This window comes from Caretta caretta, chromosome 4 (genome assembly GCF_965140235.1).
Source record: "Caretta caretta isolate rCarCar2 chromosome 4, rCarCar1.hap1, whole genome shotgun sequence".
NCBI classification, from domain to species: domain Eukaryota; kingdom Metazoa; phylum Chordata; order Testudines; family Cheloniidae; genus Caretta; species Caretta caretta.
The window spans coordinates 62433793-62451450 of record NC_134209.1 but is presented as its reverse complement, the minus strand read 5'-3'; the positions used below and the strand labels follow the sequence as shown (position 1 = coordinate 62451450).

The 17658-nt window shown below is 41.4% G+C and overlaps 1 protein-coding gene across 8 annotated transcripts in view; it reads left to right on the top strand.

Moving 5' to 3' along the window:
• The window catches only part of MGAT4D (MGAT4 family member D), a 126245-nt gene that overhangs the window by 97826 nt on the left and 10761 nt on the right, over positions 1 to 17658 (top strand). For 6 of the 8 annotated variants that reach the window (XM_075127697.1, XM_075127694.1, XM_075127693.1 and 3 more), the window contains 4 exons: positions 967 to 1081; positions 4598 to 4728; positions 11942 to 12049; positions 15251 to 15444. In XM_075127697.1, coding sequence (XP_074983798.1) covers positions 967 to 1081; positions 4598 to 4728; positions 11942 to 12049; positions 15251 to 15444 — 548 coding nt within the window. Of the gene's footprint in view, positions 1 to 966; positions 1082 to 4597; positions 4729 to 6928; positions 7117 to 11941; positions 12050 to 15250; positions 15445 to 17658 lie in introns of those variants that run through there. The other 2 variants (XM_075127696.1, XM_075127695.1) reach the window with 2 other exon arrangements.

Sequence of the window (17658 nt, the reverse complement as noted above, 5' to 3'; positions counted from 1 at the left end):
CCCAACCACCAACCTTCTTTCACTCTTGACACACCATAATTACTGTCATCTCAGGGTTATTTTCCCTTCCCCTTTCCTTGTCCCACAAATCCAGTCTCTATACAAGTCCTGCTAATTCTTCCTCCCCAACAATTCAAAATTCCATCATTTTATTTGCATCACTACAGCCACATCTCTCATTCTGGTATTCATTATATTCTGCCTCAACAACTGCAATAGCCTCTCTCTGGCCTCCCAAATGCACACTTTGTCCCCATAAAACCATACAAATTGCAGCTGCTAAAGTCTTTTTCCTTGCCATCAAGTTGATCATGCCACTCTCTTCTGTAAAGAGGCGACCCATCCACCCTTGCATCTAATTTAAGCTTCTTTGCACCAGTTTTAAAGCTCTGATTCTGCCCCTTATTGAGCTTTGCAACACCTCTCTTCTTGCTCCACTAGTATTCCCCTACCATGTCCAGCTGTTTGTTAACTTATCACACAATTGCCTCCATGTCCTCTCCCATGCAGCCCCATACATGGTACAACCTCCCTGCAAGGTCATCTGCAAAGCTCTACACCATTCACATTAGAAGTCTCTCTTAAAGAGTCACTTCTACCATGCTTCTTACAATGAATGGAGATTATTTTTATATAAAATGTTATTGTTTCCCTTACCTTAACCTCTGTCTGTTTGTCTATTTATCCTTAGATTTTCCCTTAGAGCTCTTAAGACAGGGACTCATGCATTCTTGAATATCTGGAAAGTGCTTAGCATGTTATGGGTACTACTGTAAAACAAGTATTTGTGTGATTCTGAGATGGGACTCTTTTGAGAAGACTAGAGAAATCACTATCATGTGCTAGAGTCTGGCACATCCCAGTCACATACTTGACAGCAATAAAACAAAATATATAATGTATACGTATTAAGATAACCTCCTCTCTGTAAGCAAGGAAAACATCAGTTTCACTGTTTTTTTTCAGCTAGAAGATGATATTGTAGCAAAACCTCAGTACGTTCAGAAAATAAAAAACTTTGCTCTTAAACAGCCATCTGATGAGTGGATGATTCTTGAATTCTCTCAGCTTGGATTTATTGGTAAGTGTTGCAGCTTCTGCAGGATCATTAGCATACAGCTCAAACTCAAAGGTGCACTACTAATGTAAATTTTACATGGAATTGTGTTTCAAACCCTGGAAGGGCTAATCCCAAAACATCCCTGATTCTCTAGGAAATGCTACAACCATGTAAGACTCCCAGTCTATGTTCAGAGTCTCTCACTGTCCATGCTGTATGGCACTGAGCCTGTAGGCATTATCTTTATAGTGCAAGATCCTATTAACCCAAGATCCAGTCACATTGTATTCATTCCCACAGGGAAAAGAGGTCCTGCCATGTTCCCAGCTCCTTTTTAACTGTCTACACACTTAACTGGACCCAGGAGTCAGCCCCTCCCTCCAAGACTGACAATTTGCACAATAACTGTAGGTGTGGCAGGCTTCCAAAGATGCTTATTGGGATGGATAGAGCCTTTATTTGCAATTGTGTAACTTACTCTGTTGAGAGATGGGAAACGTGGGTAGGAAGTGGTCCCAGGGGTGGTGGGGGTGCAGCTGCATAGCACCCCAAGGTGCAGAACATAGCTGCCCATCATCGAGCCCTGAATCAGAGCTTGGTGGAGAGGGTGGGCCTAGATACCTAACCCATTCCCAAAAACCAGGAGATCAACAAAAGGCTTTATCTTGACAGAGAGTCCATCTGGGGAAGACCCTGACTGTTCAAGGGCCCAAATCCCCAAAGTCCCCATATTAAGACAAAAGCCTTTGGGGAAGCTGAAGGACATAACTATAATAAAAAGATGTGAACACCTGGTGCACTCCTGCCTGACCCCTTTGCAGCACTGGTGGTGAGCGTTCCCCTTTTACACATGTATACTTCAACATGCAAAGGTTTCTATATGCCAGTTGATGATCACATAGCAATTCCTAAAAATTCAAGATTAAAAATAAAATGCAGCCCCTTTGCAAATCTATTTTAAATTTTTCATAAAATTTTTAGAAGCTGTGTATCCTTGTTATGGCACAACCAGAATGATGCTCTAGAAGTAATTTTAAGTGGGTTAGATTGCCAAAATGTCAATGAGCCGTATTCTGCCTTTCTCTCCAATTGATTTCAAGTCAGTGGACTTTGACTCATTGTCAGTGGGAGCTATGCATACTCATCCAAAGGTAAAACTTGGCCCATTGGTTGTTAGTGCCCCTTGAGTTTGTGCATTAAATCAGCTAAGTCATCATAAATTAGGAGTTGTTTGTTTTGCTTTAATAACTGTTAGTATAACTGAACTATCTGACAACATGGTGAGTAATCACAAAATATACATATTATGAGCAAACAACATTCTCAAGTTTAACAGTCTAGAAATATGAACAATGGGTAATTCAAAACGGATTTTGTTTCAACAAACATATTGAACTGCATCCTGCTCCTGAATGTTGTGCAGAGGAAGCAAACTTGTAGACAAATCTATGGTTGGGCCATACAGGAGGGAAATGTCTATGCAGGATGCTTCCCTGTTCCATTTAGCAGCCTTCAGCTATCCTGCAAAGCAGGGAAATGAGACATTGGCTGGGGCTGGGAGTGAAGGTGTTGTGGGTTAAACTGAGATGAGTCTCCACACACACAGTTGGACCAGTTTAACTAAATCCATTTAAGATTACACCTTTAGCTAAACTGGTTCAACTTTGGCTATGACTATCTGATAGCAACATACACTGTACACTCCCCTAGCATGGATATAGATAGCAGCACAGATGGTGAGGCACTGCTTAGGTGAAGAGAGTTAAGACATGCCTGAACCTCAGGGTATGTACTCTACACTGTTTAATACATTCCCAAGCAGGTTCCTTCCATTGCCAGAGCCTTTCCCTGACCAGGAGAGGCTCCAGCAGCAACCTGCAGTAGGTAATGGTTCCAGCATTGGGGAGCTGCTGGAGTCTTTCCCTGCTGCCCCAGAGCCTTTTACTGTGGCATGCAGCTACACACAGCAGTGTGGATGCAGCCTGCTTTTCCCTGTGGATTGTAGCTACACATACACCACATGCCGCTGCTGTTATACCAATAAATTAAAAACCAGCAGGATCTTATTAAAGGGAAAAAGGCAAAATACCACATTTATTGTGAATACAGAAAGAATCATAGTAAGCAGTTAGTTATAGTTATAACATTCCATTCAATCTCATATTTATTCACACACACACACACACACACAGGTTCTGCAAGGTTGTTATCATAGTTACCAGCCTTAGAGTTGCTCATGCCAAGCCACTGGCCAGGTGGCCTGGACATGAGGAGGGAGCAGGGCCTTGTCAGATGCTCATCTGATGCTCCTGGAAGTTGGTTTGCAGAATCAGACCCCAAAGTTCTCACTTTCTAGAGTCCATTTTTATAGGAATTTCTTCCTATGCCAGTCTATGGGAATTGCTTCATCATGCTGTTGCTGAATCAGTCAGCAGATGGCACATTCCTGACGGCTCCGTGCTGCTAGATGTTATCTTGTTCTTTGGTTCTCCCATTCTTGAGGCTGTTGGGTGGATTCCAGTCTGCCCTCCGGGGGTCCTCTGGTTATTTCCACTTGACGCCTTCTTCAGCCGATGGACACTGGATTCTTAGGCTGGCACCTCCTTAATCATTCAGTTATTACCCACACCAAGCATCCATCCACATACATCCTCTATCTCTATTTTAATCACAATTGTTAATACAACAAAAGGGCGGGGAGTCTCTGGGTGCTGTTTCTGTTGTTAAAGTATTGCTTTGAGTCTCTCTCTCTCTGTGAATTGCTTTGAGAACAGACTCTGTCTTCAAATGTACTAACGCAATTAGCAGCTTGCAAGTTTCACACATAGAGGGAGAGAAACAGTACCAAAAACCAAGAGACCTCTTAATTAGTAATACCCTGGAATTTAAACTATGGGGAATCAAACTCATTTGTGATTTTAATACAGAACTTCTTTAATATGATCCAACACTGCCAGCAAAGATAAGGCTGGAACATGTAGATCAGGCCTAATCCTGCAAGCGCTGTATTCCCATCTAGCATCGACTCCAAAACTTAACACAATTTTAAAGGTGTTTAACTGCATCTACAGTACGTGCTAACAGATGTTTCATACGGGATTAGTAAACAGGAGATTAATTGTTTTGTTTTGTTTTTGTTTAAATCATGCTCTTTCCTTGTTTAGACACAATTTATGGGTGAAAGCCTGACCCCACTGATGGGAGGTTCCCCCACCATGGGAGGTTCCAACAAACATATTGAGGAAAATCGTGGAAGCTCCTTCACTGGAGGCTGGATAGGCTTCAAAAGGAGGCTGGATAGCCATCTGTCTTGGATGGTTTAATCACAACAAATTCTGCATCTTGGCAGGGGGATTAAACTACATGACCCTTGTGGTCCTATGGTTCTGTGATTCTAATGGTAAAACTTCTGTTAAGTTCAGTAAGGTCTGGGTTCTACCCTATGTGTTTGGATGCAGGAAGAAAACATGGGCTGTAGTGATATGCAACAGGACTAAATATGACTGAAATGTGTGATTTCTTTTATTTTGTTTTCAGGAAAGTTGTTTAGGACTAAAGATTTACCACTCATAGTAGAATTCTTTTTAATGTTCTACAAAGATAAGCCCATAGACTGGCTTCTAGACCACTTTCTCTGGGTTAAAGTATGCAATCCAGAAAAGGATCCAGTAAGTATTTCCATATTTTATGACTACAAAATAAATTTTATTATAAATCACAGTTAATACATGATTCAGTTTCAAAAACAGAAAAGTAAAAATCCCTAAAACACATTTATGCAGTTTGGAATTTGTAAACAGTTGTTGGGGATTGTACTGTAATGTGATTCAAAGTATAATTTAACTGAACTACTAGCTTGGACATCTTGTGTTAATAGTTTGTTTGATTTCATTCTGTAATGAAGTAAGCATACACAACTATATTTGGATGGGCTATTACCAGCAGGAGAGTGAGTTTGTGTGTGTGTGGGGGGGGGGGGGCGGAGGGTGAGAAAACCTGGATTTGTGCTGGAAATGGCCTAACTTGATGATCACTTTAGATAAGCTATTACCAGCAGGACAGTGGGGTGGGAGGAGGTATTGTTTCATGGTCTCTGTGTGTATATAATGTCTTCTGCAGTTTCCACGGTATGCATCCGATGAAGTGAGCTGTAGCTCACGAAAGCTCATGCTCAAATAAATTGGTTAGTCTCTAAGGTGCCACAAGTACTCCTTTTCTTTTTGCGAATACAGACTAACACGGCTGTTACTCTGAAACCTGACAACTATATTGTTAACCAGTAAAAGCAATGCTTGCTACTTAATATATGGTATGGCGACATGGGAATTAAAATGGCAAGAACAAAGATTAAAAGTAAACATCAAACTATTAAAATGTTCCTTCTAAGAAACCTAATGAGGAAAAATAAGAATTTAGGTTCTAGTACTATAGATGGCTTGTGTGGGCAGAATTTGCATTTACATGAAGCTCCACTGATTTTAATGGGGCTTCTTATGGGTTCAGGAGTTTGCCTGTGTAGTCAATTGCAGAATTAGAGCCTTATGTAGCATATTGTATTGAGACTTAGCATTTGATTTCATAGTATTTTCAGACTGCTAGGATACTTAAGATAAAATTTATTCATTACTAATCAACACCTTAGTTTATTAAAACCACCAGTTTTAAAATCTAATTTGTTTGAAACTCTTCATGCTATTTACCTTTTATATTTCCCTCTGTTTAGAAGTAGAAGACTGGTTTGTTTCTAGTCTGTTTCACTGTCTGGTTTTATGAGTTAGGAAAAGGCTGTAGTATATGTTTGCAAATAATGCAGGAAAGTGTTTGGAGCAAAACCAACCTAATGTACTTGTTTTAACTGAAACTGAAATAAACAGTTCCAGGTAATATTGGAGAAGGTGCCATTTCTAGAGTTCCAAATGTTTCCAATAGCATTTTAACTGTGTGATTCTTTAAAATAGTTCTATTTTTACACTCCTTTTCACTTGTTTAGATGGTGCTTGAGTGTTCTCTAACTCCCACACTTACACAGCCTGTGGTGCCTTTTGTCACCAGTCATGGTCTTCTTAGATCCTGGGCTAGGTTAAGCTCTCCTGAAGAGGACTGCTGACTACGCTACAGGGGGGCAACAAGAGGTTTCCCTCCACCCTAGTTTTTAGAGCGCACATGGTTTTACTTGAGAATAGGATAATGACAGTTCTCACTCTTTGTGTTTTTTTTAAGTGTTTTGCATGTGTATTATTTTTTGTTGGTATGGGTGGAAAATGACTCCACGTGAGAAAGATATGAGATGTGTAAATGGGTGAGTGAAGAGAGTTGAGCAAGTGGGCTTAAAAAGACTCATTATGATGACACGCTGTAGGGAAGATGAGCTTTGGGGATGGCAGAAGGTGGCTTGTTTTAAGCTCCATCAGTATAAAGAGGACTTAAAACTGCCTTAAGGAGGCAGCTGAGGATTCCCCCAGCATGGCGTTTCACACTCCCCACTTAAGCATAGGCGGAACCAGGATTTTACTCCAGTCATCCTGGGCTGGCAACCCTGGAGCTCTAATTTATCCAAGGCCTGAAGTGGCCCCAATCTGCGTCTGATGCACCAACAAGGGGTGATGGAAAGATGTTATAATGTCACCTCTTCCCCCTCCATATTCCTCAGATGTGCTGAGCTCAGCTCCTAAGGACTGAGCCCTTAGTTTTCATTTAAAAAAAAAAAAAAGTTGGTAGCCCGTAAGTTTGTGAATCATACATAAACCAGGAAGATAAAATAGCATGTGTCTCTGCTTCTGTGTTTGCTTCAAGTTGGCAAAAGTAGAGTGATGACCACAAGTTTCTAGTGAGTTTCACATCTGCTAATCAAAATTCTGTGCCTTGCAGGGACACTGTCAAGTCAAGTCAATTGCATGCTGCTGTTGCAAGTGGAATGAGCAGCAGCAGAGGCAGCTATTTACAAGTATGCCACAAACAAGAGCAGGAGGAGGGCTACAGTAGGACAGACAGCCTTTTCCCCCAGCAGCAGCTCATAAGCTGATATGAAAGATGGAGCCTTCAACCAGGGTTAAGGGAAGGACCATGAAAGTAACTCCATGAAAGTAACTTTCCCTTTCCAAGCAACTGGAATTCTTACTCGTGTGTTGCCCCAGCCTATCCACCTCTGGTTGGTATGTTTAGTCATCTGGCAATAGGTTAAGTACATGTTTCCATCCCTAGCAGTGTGTTTGGGAGCCATTGTAGAAGCAACCATATATTTTCACTAAATGTTGGTGAATGGGTGCAGCCATCAGGTCCATGGGCACTTCAGGAACTTATTCAAATCTGCCTTTAAAAGTGAATGGAAAGGTTCATATAATTTTATGGAAGTTCAGGTCCTTTGAGGATGAGTCGGTAGCTCTCCAAATTCCCACCCACAAGTAGAATTATCTAAAGGGGTGGGTGGGTGGGTGTGTGTATGTGTGTGTACACTTCTGAATCTTCTAGACAGATGGAGCAGGGAATGGAGTGTCATGGTGTGAATTTTCCTCTTACCATTATAACTCAGGTTATTATGGGAAGGAGAGAGCTGGCTACAGCAACATAAAATTTGTTGATAAAGTAGGTGCCAAAAGCATCATAGCAACAGAAAGGATGCACGTTGCACTGAGGTAGGGTGCCCAGACAGCAAATGTGAAAAATCGGGACAGGGGGTGACGAGTAATAGGAGCCTATATAAGAAAAAGACCCAAAAATTGGGACTGTCCCTATAAAATCGGGACATCTGGTCACCCTACACTGAGGAGAAGACACAAAGCCTGGCTCATCACAGATGACATACCCTCAGTGTAAGGATAGCAATAAGTACACTCACTGGAGTGGAGGGAGACTAATGGGAGCTAACATTTAAAAACAAGAACAACAACAAAAAACAGCCCAAAACCTCAAATCACTCTGCAGTCCTCCAGAAAAACATCTCAGGTAAATTGCAAAAAGAAAAGGAGTACTTGTGGCACCTTAGCGACTAACCAATTTATTTGAGCATAAGCTTTCGTGAGCTACAGCTCACTTCATCGGATGCATACTGTGGAAAGTGTAGAAGATCTTTTTATATACACACAAAGCATGAAAAAATACCTCCCCCCACCCCACTCTCCTGCTGGTAATAGCTTATTTAAAGTGACCACTCTCCTTACAATGTGTATGATAATCAAGGTGGGCCATTTCCAGCACAAATCCAGGGTTTAACAAGAACTTCTGGGGGGGAGTGGGGGGTAGGAAAAAACAAGGGGAAATAGGTTACCTTGCATAATGACTTAGCCACTCCCAGTCTCTATTCAAGCCTAAATTAATAGTATCCAATTTGCAAATGAATTCCAATTCAGCAGTTTCTCGCTGGAGTCTGGATTTGAAGTTTTTTTGTTTTAAGATAGCGACCTTCATGTCTGTGATTGCGTGACCAGAGAGACTGAAGTGTTCTCCGACTGGTTTATGAATGTTATAATTCTTGACATCTGATTTGTGTCCATTTATTCTTTTACGTAGAGCTGTCCAGTTTGACCAATGTACATGGCAGAGGGGCATTGCTGGCACATGATGGCATATATCACATTGGTGGATGTGCAGGTGAACGAGCCTCTGATAGTGTAGCTGATGTTATTTGCTTCAGGTTGGGGGGCTGTCTGTAGGCAAGGACTGGCCTGTCTCCCAAGATTTGTGAGAGAGACAGGCCAGTCCTTGCCTACAGACAGCCCCCCAACCTGAAGCAAATACTCACCAACAACCACATACCACACAACAGAACCACTAACCCAGGAACCTATCCTTGCAACAAAGCCCGTTGCCAACTGCGCCCACATATCTATTCAGGGGACACCATCACAGGGCCTAATAACATCAGCTACACTATCAGAGGCTCGTTCACCTGCACATCCACCAATGTGATATATGTCATCATGTGCCAGCAATGCCCCTCTGCCATGTACATTGGTCAAACTGGACAGTCTCTACGTAAAAGAATAAATGGACACAAATCAGATGTCAAGAATTATAACATTCATAAACCAGTCGGAGAACACTTCAATCTCTCTGGTCACGCAATCACAGACATGAAGGTCGCTATCTTAAAACAAAAAAACTTCAAATCCAGACTCCAGCGAGAAACTGCTGAATTGGAATTCATTTGCAAATTGGATACTATTAATTTAGGCTTGAATAGAGACTGGGAGTGGCTAAGTCATTATGCAAGGTAACCTATTTCCCCTTGTTTTTTCCCACCTCCCACCCCTCAGACGTTCTTGTTAAACCCTGGATTTGTGCTGGAAATGGCCCACCTTGATTATCATACACATTGTAAGGAGAGTGGTCACTTTAGATAAGCTATTACCAGCAGGAGAGTGGGGTGGGGGGAGGTATTTTTTCATGCTTTGTGTGTATAAAAAGATCTACACTTTCCACAGTATGCATCCGACAAAGTGAGCTGTAGCTCACGAAAGCTTATGCTCAAATAAATTGGTTAGTCTCTGAGGTGCCACAAGTCCTCCTTTTCTTTTTGCGAATACAGACTAACATGGCTGTTACTCTGAAACCTATCAGGTAAATTGGTTATCTAATCAAATTGATATTTAAATGTCACTGAGGCATATATAAATTAAGGTTACATTCACAGTGTGATTGGAACAAATGTGTTGGTTGTCTCCCATTTTCTCCCCTGGATCCTGAGGATTGCAAGGATCTTAATTGAACTTCAGTACAAGTTAGAGTAGACTCACCATTCCTATAATGCAGTGGTCCTCAACCGGGAGTCTATCGCCCCCTGGAGGTCTGTGAGCCATTTGGGGCCGGGGGTGCAAGGCCCCATGGCTGAAGCCTCAAGCCCCGGTGCCCCCCGCGGGGCTGATGTCAGGAGCTGAAGCCTGGAGCCCCGGTGTCCCCCATGGGGCTAAAACACACAGCTTCTAGCTACCTCCCTGCCTCCATCCTGAACTACCCTCTGCTTGCATATAGCTCCTAGCTATCCCCTGCCTGCATTCTGAGTGGTTTTCAAACTTTTTAAGATGAGCCCTCCTCTTTGAGTTATAATTTTTGGTTGCACCCCTGTCCCCACAACCCAGACAGGCTGGGTGGCCTGCTGAGGTGTGGCCCTAGCATGTGGAGCTGGCCTGAGTCCAGCCGGGCCCTGTCCCCTGCCCCAAATAGAAGTCAAATTATGCCTGTGCCCAAAGGCCCCACCCCACCTGGTGGTCAGAGCCCCAAGTCCTCTCTCCCCCCCACCCCCACACTCTGGCCCTGGATTTTAATCGCATGTTGTGGGGCGGGAGGAGGGGTCTGAAAGAAAAAGGTTGAGAACCCCTGCTATAGTGTATCATGCTCTACCTTTGCACACAACACACCCTAGGCTGGGACCCTAGGCCTACTGAGGATTCCTCTATGATGGCAATATCCTCCTAAGTTGCTTTAAGGTGGTTAAGTCCCTTTTGCATTGCTGCAGTGGCACAAAAAGGGACTTATTGGGGACCAAGGTTTTGGTGTAGTATTTTGTAGTCACTGTGACTATGGTAAAATATGGTATAGCTACACATTGATTCCACCAGCAGGGACAATAACGTGTCACAATTGTATCTTTTTGTTTCAAAAGTGTAGCACCCTTTTCTAAAGAAACAGCTGCCAGTGCACTGATTTGCATTCACTCCCCTTTTCTAGCATTGTTTTACTGAACATCTGTTTTAGCCACAAATATAAAAACACTTTTTTCTATTTATATGCTCTCAGCTATCTTTGTGTATCTAATTAGTACTTCGGTAAGAGCCATAAATCCCATCTGAGATTTTGCATTTGAGCTAGTTAGATGCAGCTTTTCCATCCCTTTTCACTTTAACTAGTACTGATAGAACTTACATAACACCTTTAATCTATAGCGCTCAAAACACTTTACAAGGTTGGTTAAATATTATCATGCCTATTTTAAAGATGTGGAAGCTGGGGTACAGGGAGGTTAAGTGACTTATCAGGGTTGCATAGTGATTCAGTGATGAGCTGAGAGTAGAACCCAGGGCTTCTGTCTGTAGTCTTGTGCTTTATTCTATTTAGGTCATGAGGCTTCCTTATATTTATCATTATGGCCTACTTTATTTAGTGTATCAAACTGCACTGCTGTTTACATCCAGAGCACAAATCAGTTTTAGGGGAATATTCTCATATCTGAGAAAACACACGGATGGAACAAGACATTGCAGAAATTCTTACTGAACGGCAGTTACTTGCATTTCCCAGTTTGTCACTTAATTGTCCGAAGTTATACCTAAATTAGAACACTAAGATTTAAACCCAGTGCTTGAGAGCTCCACGTCATTTTCAGGATGATCCAGCATAATGTTGTAACAATTGCCTGTATCAAACACAACAGAAAGAGCCAGGAGTGGAAAAATGACCAGGATCTACAACAAGATGGTCAATGCAGATTATGGTCAGAGCTGTTTGGTAAAAGTGATATGATGAGCTCAAAAAGCAAACTGAATTTTTTCAGACAGAACCTGCAATAAAATACAACTAAACTTGTGCTAGGATTACATTCCTCCACACTTTAGACAGAAATATAGATAGGAAAGAGGTCTTTAGTTGATTTCTCCTATTGTTATTTCTTTGACCAAAAAAACCCCAAACAAAATTTAATAACATTCAAACGTTCAGAGAGAATAGAGGCTTAAGTGAAGAGTTCCAATTCTGCCTTATGTGAATGGTTCTTAAGGAGTCTCACTGAAGTCATTGGGATACTCACCAAAGGATTACTTTTGTGAATATGGATTGCAGGACAAAGCCTATAGCTATGTAATGAAATTGAATTACTGATGGTAGGACGGATCCCTTTGTTGTTGAGGGGGAAAAAATTCATCCACATGACCCTTTTTATTTCCTTTCCAGAAACATTGTGAACAGCAAAAGGCCTATTTACGTATCCGTTCTAAGCCATCTCTTTTTCAGCACGTGGGAATTCATTCATCTTTGGTTGGAAAAATACAGAATTTAAAAGTAAGACTCTTAAAAATTTTTCCACTATATTTCTAAATTATTTGTATGAATTCTGACTTGTTTGCTTTTTGAACCGAAAAACATTGTGTATTTGGTGATAAATGTCATGTACCAGAAGTGCAAATTAATGGAGGAGAGAGATGAGAGGACCATATTAATTTGTAATCTGAACTGAGTGGGGGAAATACACTCACAGGACATATTAGGATATCTTCCCTGAGTCTGGGCCTCCAATTAATTAGTAGTAGTACCATCATAGTGCCCAGGATCCCTCTGGATGGATCAGGGCCCATTGTACTAGGCAATGTACAGACACACCAAAAAGACAGTTTCTGCCCCAAAGTGCTCACAATCTAAATATAAAACAAGAGACAACAGAAGGATACAGACAAATGGGGAAGTATAAGGAAACAATGAGACAATATTGGTCAGCAGGATAAGCCGTGGTCTGAGGACACCAGCATGCTAACTGTTGTAAATTTTTTTGTAGGCATCATGGCAAAGGAAAGTTTTGAGGAGGGATGTGAAGGAGGATAATGAGGTAGCTTTGCAGATGTTTGAGGCCCACCTCCTAACTGTGAGGGGTGGCATGGTAGAAAGCACAAAAGTCTTTGTTTGAAACTTTAACAAGTAGGCAATGGAGCTTGGCCTCAGGAGCTGAGCAGAGGCTGTAGTCAACGTCTCAATAGTTAATGGAAGATGATAGGTAGGGACTGACCATGAAAGGCATTGAAAGTGAAGACATATATGTTAGATAGAGCAGGAGGACCCAGAGGCAGATTGAATAGACGGGCTTCTTTATTGCTGTACTTGTTCCCCTCGACCCAATTGTCAAGTAAACACTGAATTAATTACAGCACACTCTTTTTATCTAAGTTAGTATGTAAATACCTGCATTTACTACAACACCCCCAAAACCCTTATAGAGTAATATGTATGCCTACACAATGAATATTAATAGCTATATACTGAATATAATTTCCCCGCCCCGTTTACTGTTTACAGCATTAAGCATATTCTACTGACATTTTTACTTTGAAGATACATTTCTTTGCAATAAATGCAGCCACGAATTCCCTTAATCAGCAGTTTTCAGGGAAGGGTGGAAGGGGCCATGACCCCAAGCTTGAAGGGAGGGGGAGATAACACTGCTTTACACAAAAAGTATCCTTTAGATCCCCACATTCCTTATGCAGCTGCAATGCTTATCAATCCTTAACAAGCAAAGGGAAGGGAAAAGGGTAGCAACTTTATCAAGCAAAGAGACAGTGTGTGCCCGCGCCTACTCCCTATTACCATGCTAGCAGTTACCCAGGTCTTTACTTAACCCTTACATACCCCACCAGTGTAGTTTGTCTCCCCTTTTATCACGTAAAATATAGTGGAAGGATTCAAAGATAAGGGTGATGTGGTCAACGTGGCAGGCTAGGAAAATGATCATTACAGTAGCATTTTGAATGGATATGAGTGCGGCATCTGCCAAGGGAAGAATGTTACAGTAATCAAGATGTGAGATGAGAACCTAGTAAGAATTTTCACTCTGTGGATGGATAAGAAGAAAAGTATCTTAAAGATCTTATACTGAAAGAATCTGCAAGATTTAGACGTAGCCTGTATGTGATGACCTAGACAAAAGTCCAAGTCAAAGATAACTCCCAGCTTACCGGACTGGGTGGCGGACTGGTGGTGTTGTCCACAATGATCGAGAAAGGAGGTAGAGTGGTCGGCTTGGCAGGAGATGGGGAGGGGAGAGAAAAGTTTCTGTTTTAGCCATGTTGAACTTGAGCTGATGTCTAGACATCCATGAGGAGATGTCAGTGAGACAAGCTGAGATTTTAGTTTGGACAGGAGGAGATGGGTCTGGAGTAGAGAGGTAGATCTGAGAGTCATCAGCGTAGAGATGGCAGTTGAATTTGTGTTCGCAGATGAGATTACGTAGTGATAAGGTGTAAAGGGAGAAGATAAGGGTACCAAGGACCCCCTCTGGAGCCCCAACAGAAAGTTGGAGGAGGGAACAAAGCAGGTCTTCCGAAGGACACAAGGAGTGATTAGAGAGGTAGGAGAAGAAGGAGAGGACAGAGTCACAAAAGCCAAGGGAAGACAATATTTCAAGAGGAGCATGGTCAGTTGTGTTGAAGGTAGCTGAGAGGTCAAGGATAGTGAGGATGGAGTACTGGTCCTGAGCTTTGGCTAGGAAGAGGTCATAAGAGACTTTAGTGAGACCTGTTTCAGAGGAGTGCAAGGGGTGGAAGCAGAAATGGAGAGGGTCTAGGGTGGAATTTGGGAAGAGGAACTCCTGACAGCAATTGTATACAATGCATTTAATGAGCTTAGAGATGAAAGGGAGATGAGGTGGTATTTGGAGAGACACATGAGGTCAAGAGTGAGATTTTTCAATTACAGTGTCCTACTACAAACAATCAGAGGCTCCTCTACTTAAACTGGGGGAAAAACACCTTTTCAAGGAGGCCTCCTTTATTACGTCTAGGTCATCTCAAATCCACAGTAGTCATATGCAAATACCGTCTCAAGAGACTCTGGAATGGCTACATAAACAATGCAAATAATACAAACTAGCATAGGGCTTGATTTCTAGTCTACCCACAAAGATTCTCCTGAGGTTCCTGAGGAAATGGAGAGATTCCTTCTGGTAGCCTTTCCTCCTTAGATACTGGCCTTTCCTTATATGCTCCCCCCTATTAGTAATGCACCACAGGTCTGTATTGCCTGTGGCATACCTCCTCCAATAAAGCAGTTGTTCTCACCATATAAGAGCACTTAAGTACAAGACTTCAAGACTTCAGTCAGTGCTGTATGATTACATAAAAATCACCATATTGGATCAGACCAATGGTTTGTGTAGTCCACTTGTCTCTGACCGTGGCCTATACCAGATGTTACAGAAGAAGGTATAATGGGAAATTATGGAACAGCCTGCCCATTGGAAAAGCTTCTACATCATTCAGGAAATGATCGATAAAGTTTATAGTTACACAACATATTGTTGAGTTTTAGTGTTTTCACTGAAGGAGCTCCCATAAATATGGGATGCAATATTTAAAACCTAAATGTATCATTTTATATGAAAATAGTTCAGATAATAACTCTTCATTTTCTATAACAGCCCTCTGTGATCCAAGATATTTGAACACTGAATTATGAGTCTTTATATGTGATATTGTTTCTCTTTGTGTCTACCAGGATAAAGATTTTGGCAAAAACATGCTACATAAAGCACATGTTAACCCCCCTGCAAAAGTGACTACCAGCCTAAGAATATTCCAGCATTATACTTTGGAAAAGGCTTATGAAGGAATGGACTGTTTTTGGGCTTTTTCTCCAGTGGCTGGAGATTATATCTTATTCACTTTTTTACAGCCATTGAAAGCAGAAGGGTAAGTACTAAATGATATGGTAGGATACTTATACCCAGTTTTGAATCCTGTCAAGATTACCAATTCTCTATTGCTCGAGTATTCACAAACTGCCAACTTAAATAAGTCTGCTATGCCCCTTTCCTCTTTTTTAACACTTTCCCTGAAATACATTTCTTCCTTAAAAGCTTATGAATTCTAGACTTCTCACAGGAATGAAAATTAAATAGTTAACAAAGAAACAAAAATAAGTCTAAACAGTGAAAAACAACTGATTGCGTGGTGACACTATTATGCTTATAAGAAGCACATGGGATTTTTTTCAGGGGAAAAGGCAATACGCCGTGTTTATTGGCGATACAACAATTAGCATATTCATTTAATCTCACACACACACACACACACACACACACACACACTCCTGCCAGTCGATGTTATAGTTACCAGTCCAGAGTCTGGATCAATCTATTGGCCAGATAGGTTGATGCCAGGTAGAGAGGAGCTGGGTTTTGTCAGTCACGACACGATGCTCTGGGGAAGTCTTGTCAGGACGAATCCAAAGTTTCATGGCAAAGAACCCTGTTTACATAGTGATCTTCCTTCATTGGGACCAATGAGTTTTGCACTGTCATGCTGTAATCAATTGCTGTTTGATGAATGCTTGTTTTTTTAGATTGTTCTTATTTTTTATTAGCCTTTTAGGGAGTTACCCCATGCTGGTTTTGATCAGTTATTTTGTCCCCATTGATGGGTGCCCGCCACATCTTTTAGAGTCGTCAATTTGCCCTCCTATGACATCTCAATAGGGGCATGTTGCAATCTTCTGGTGCCTTTATATCCGTCCTCGATTCCTCCCTAGAACATCTGGTCCGGTGATGGCCTTCACACTTCTCTTTTAACACACACATTCCTCATTCACACACAAAAGAGGATTGATTTATGCAAAGCATTTGAACAGGAACATCAAACTGCAATGCAGGAGAAAACAATCATTGCATTCTTTTACTTATTTCAAAATGCTAAACCTACAACAAAGTGGTGACCCTAAAGGTCTGTTACTGCCTTGAAATCAGCTTCAGACACAAGATTCTTGCTGATGCATCTTTACCAATGGCCCATTAGGCCATTCCTTTCTGCTTTCAGAAAGGGTGGCTGGCAGGATGTGGTCAAATCATACATCAATACATTTAATGCATGCTACATGATTATTCTTTATCTTTTATTCTAAATTATACAAAATACAAATATAAAATCCTACTACTACAACACATCTTGGCAGTTCTAAAGTTTTTGTGTTAATTTTTGTTGCTTTGTTGCTTTCCTTCTATGATTTAGTTTATACTTCTTTGTGAGGAAGGCTAGAGTTCATATGCCTTACGGAAGAAATGTTTTAGGGAAGGACTTAGAGGAGGGAGGTGAGAGCCTGGGCAAGGACCTTGTGTCTGCTTCTGAATTTACAGTGGTGTAAATCATTGAATTAAATGTAGCTGCAACAACATAACATTATTGTGAGATCAGAATCAAGCTTCTTGTATTTTGTCTGGCTTGTAAACATTTCTAATATATTTTATGCTATATACTCCTATTTTAAAATAATATATGGTTATGAATTTCCAATATATACCACATATTTAAATTTCTTAAAATACAAATTTTATAACTTTTAAGACAGAGTTTTAGTGGTGAAATGCAGTTTGGTCTAAAAGCATAGTTTCTCCCACCACTGGGGTGCATTGGCGGGGCTTTCCTGTGTTGCCATGTTAGGAATGTTAGGAATGCTTGCAGTGGTGTGAATATGAACTAAAATTGGACAAGGACTTCTTTAACTTATACCATCCTACTAGTCACCTTTGGCAGCTTGCGCCATTTTTTAATTGGTCTGGGGTGTTGTTGGTTGGAGAACAGAGCAGTGGGCAAGGGATTTTTCAAACTCTGCGGTAGGGCCAGGACAGGTGCTCCTGTTCTGCGTGTCTCCCATGTGCAGGTGGGAAGTTCTTCCTCTGCAGATATTAGGAAATGAACTTCCAAAGATTCAGGAGATCCTAGAGACATGCCCTAAGAGCGGGTCCCCACTTAAATTAGATCCTGGTTGAAATGCTTAATTAGCAGAGCTGCAGTCCTGCCCTTTCAATGATGAAACAGGAATTGTCATAGCAGATCAGACCAGCAGTCCCTCTAATCCAATATGCTGTTCCTGAGTGTGGCCACTTCCAGATACATCTTTAGAGGAAAGTG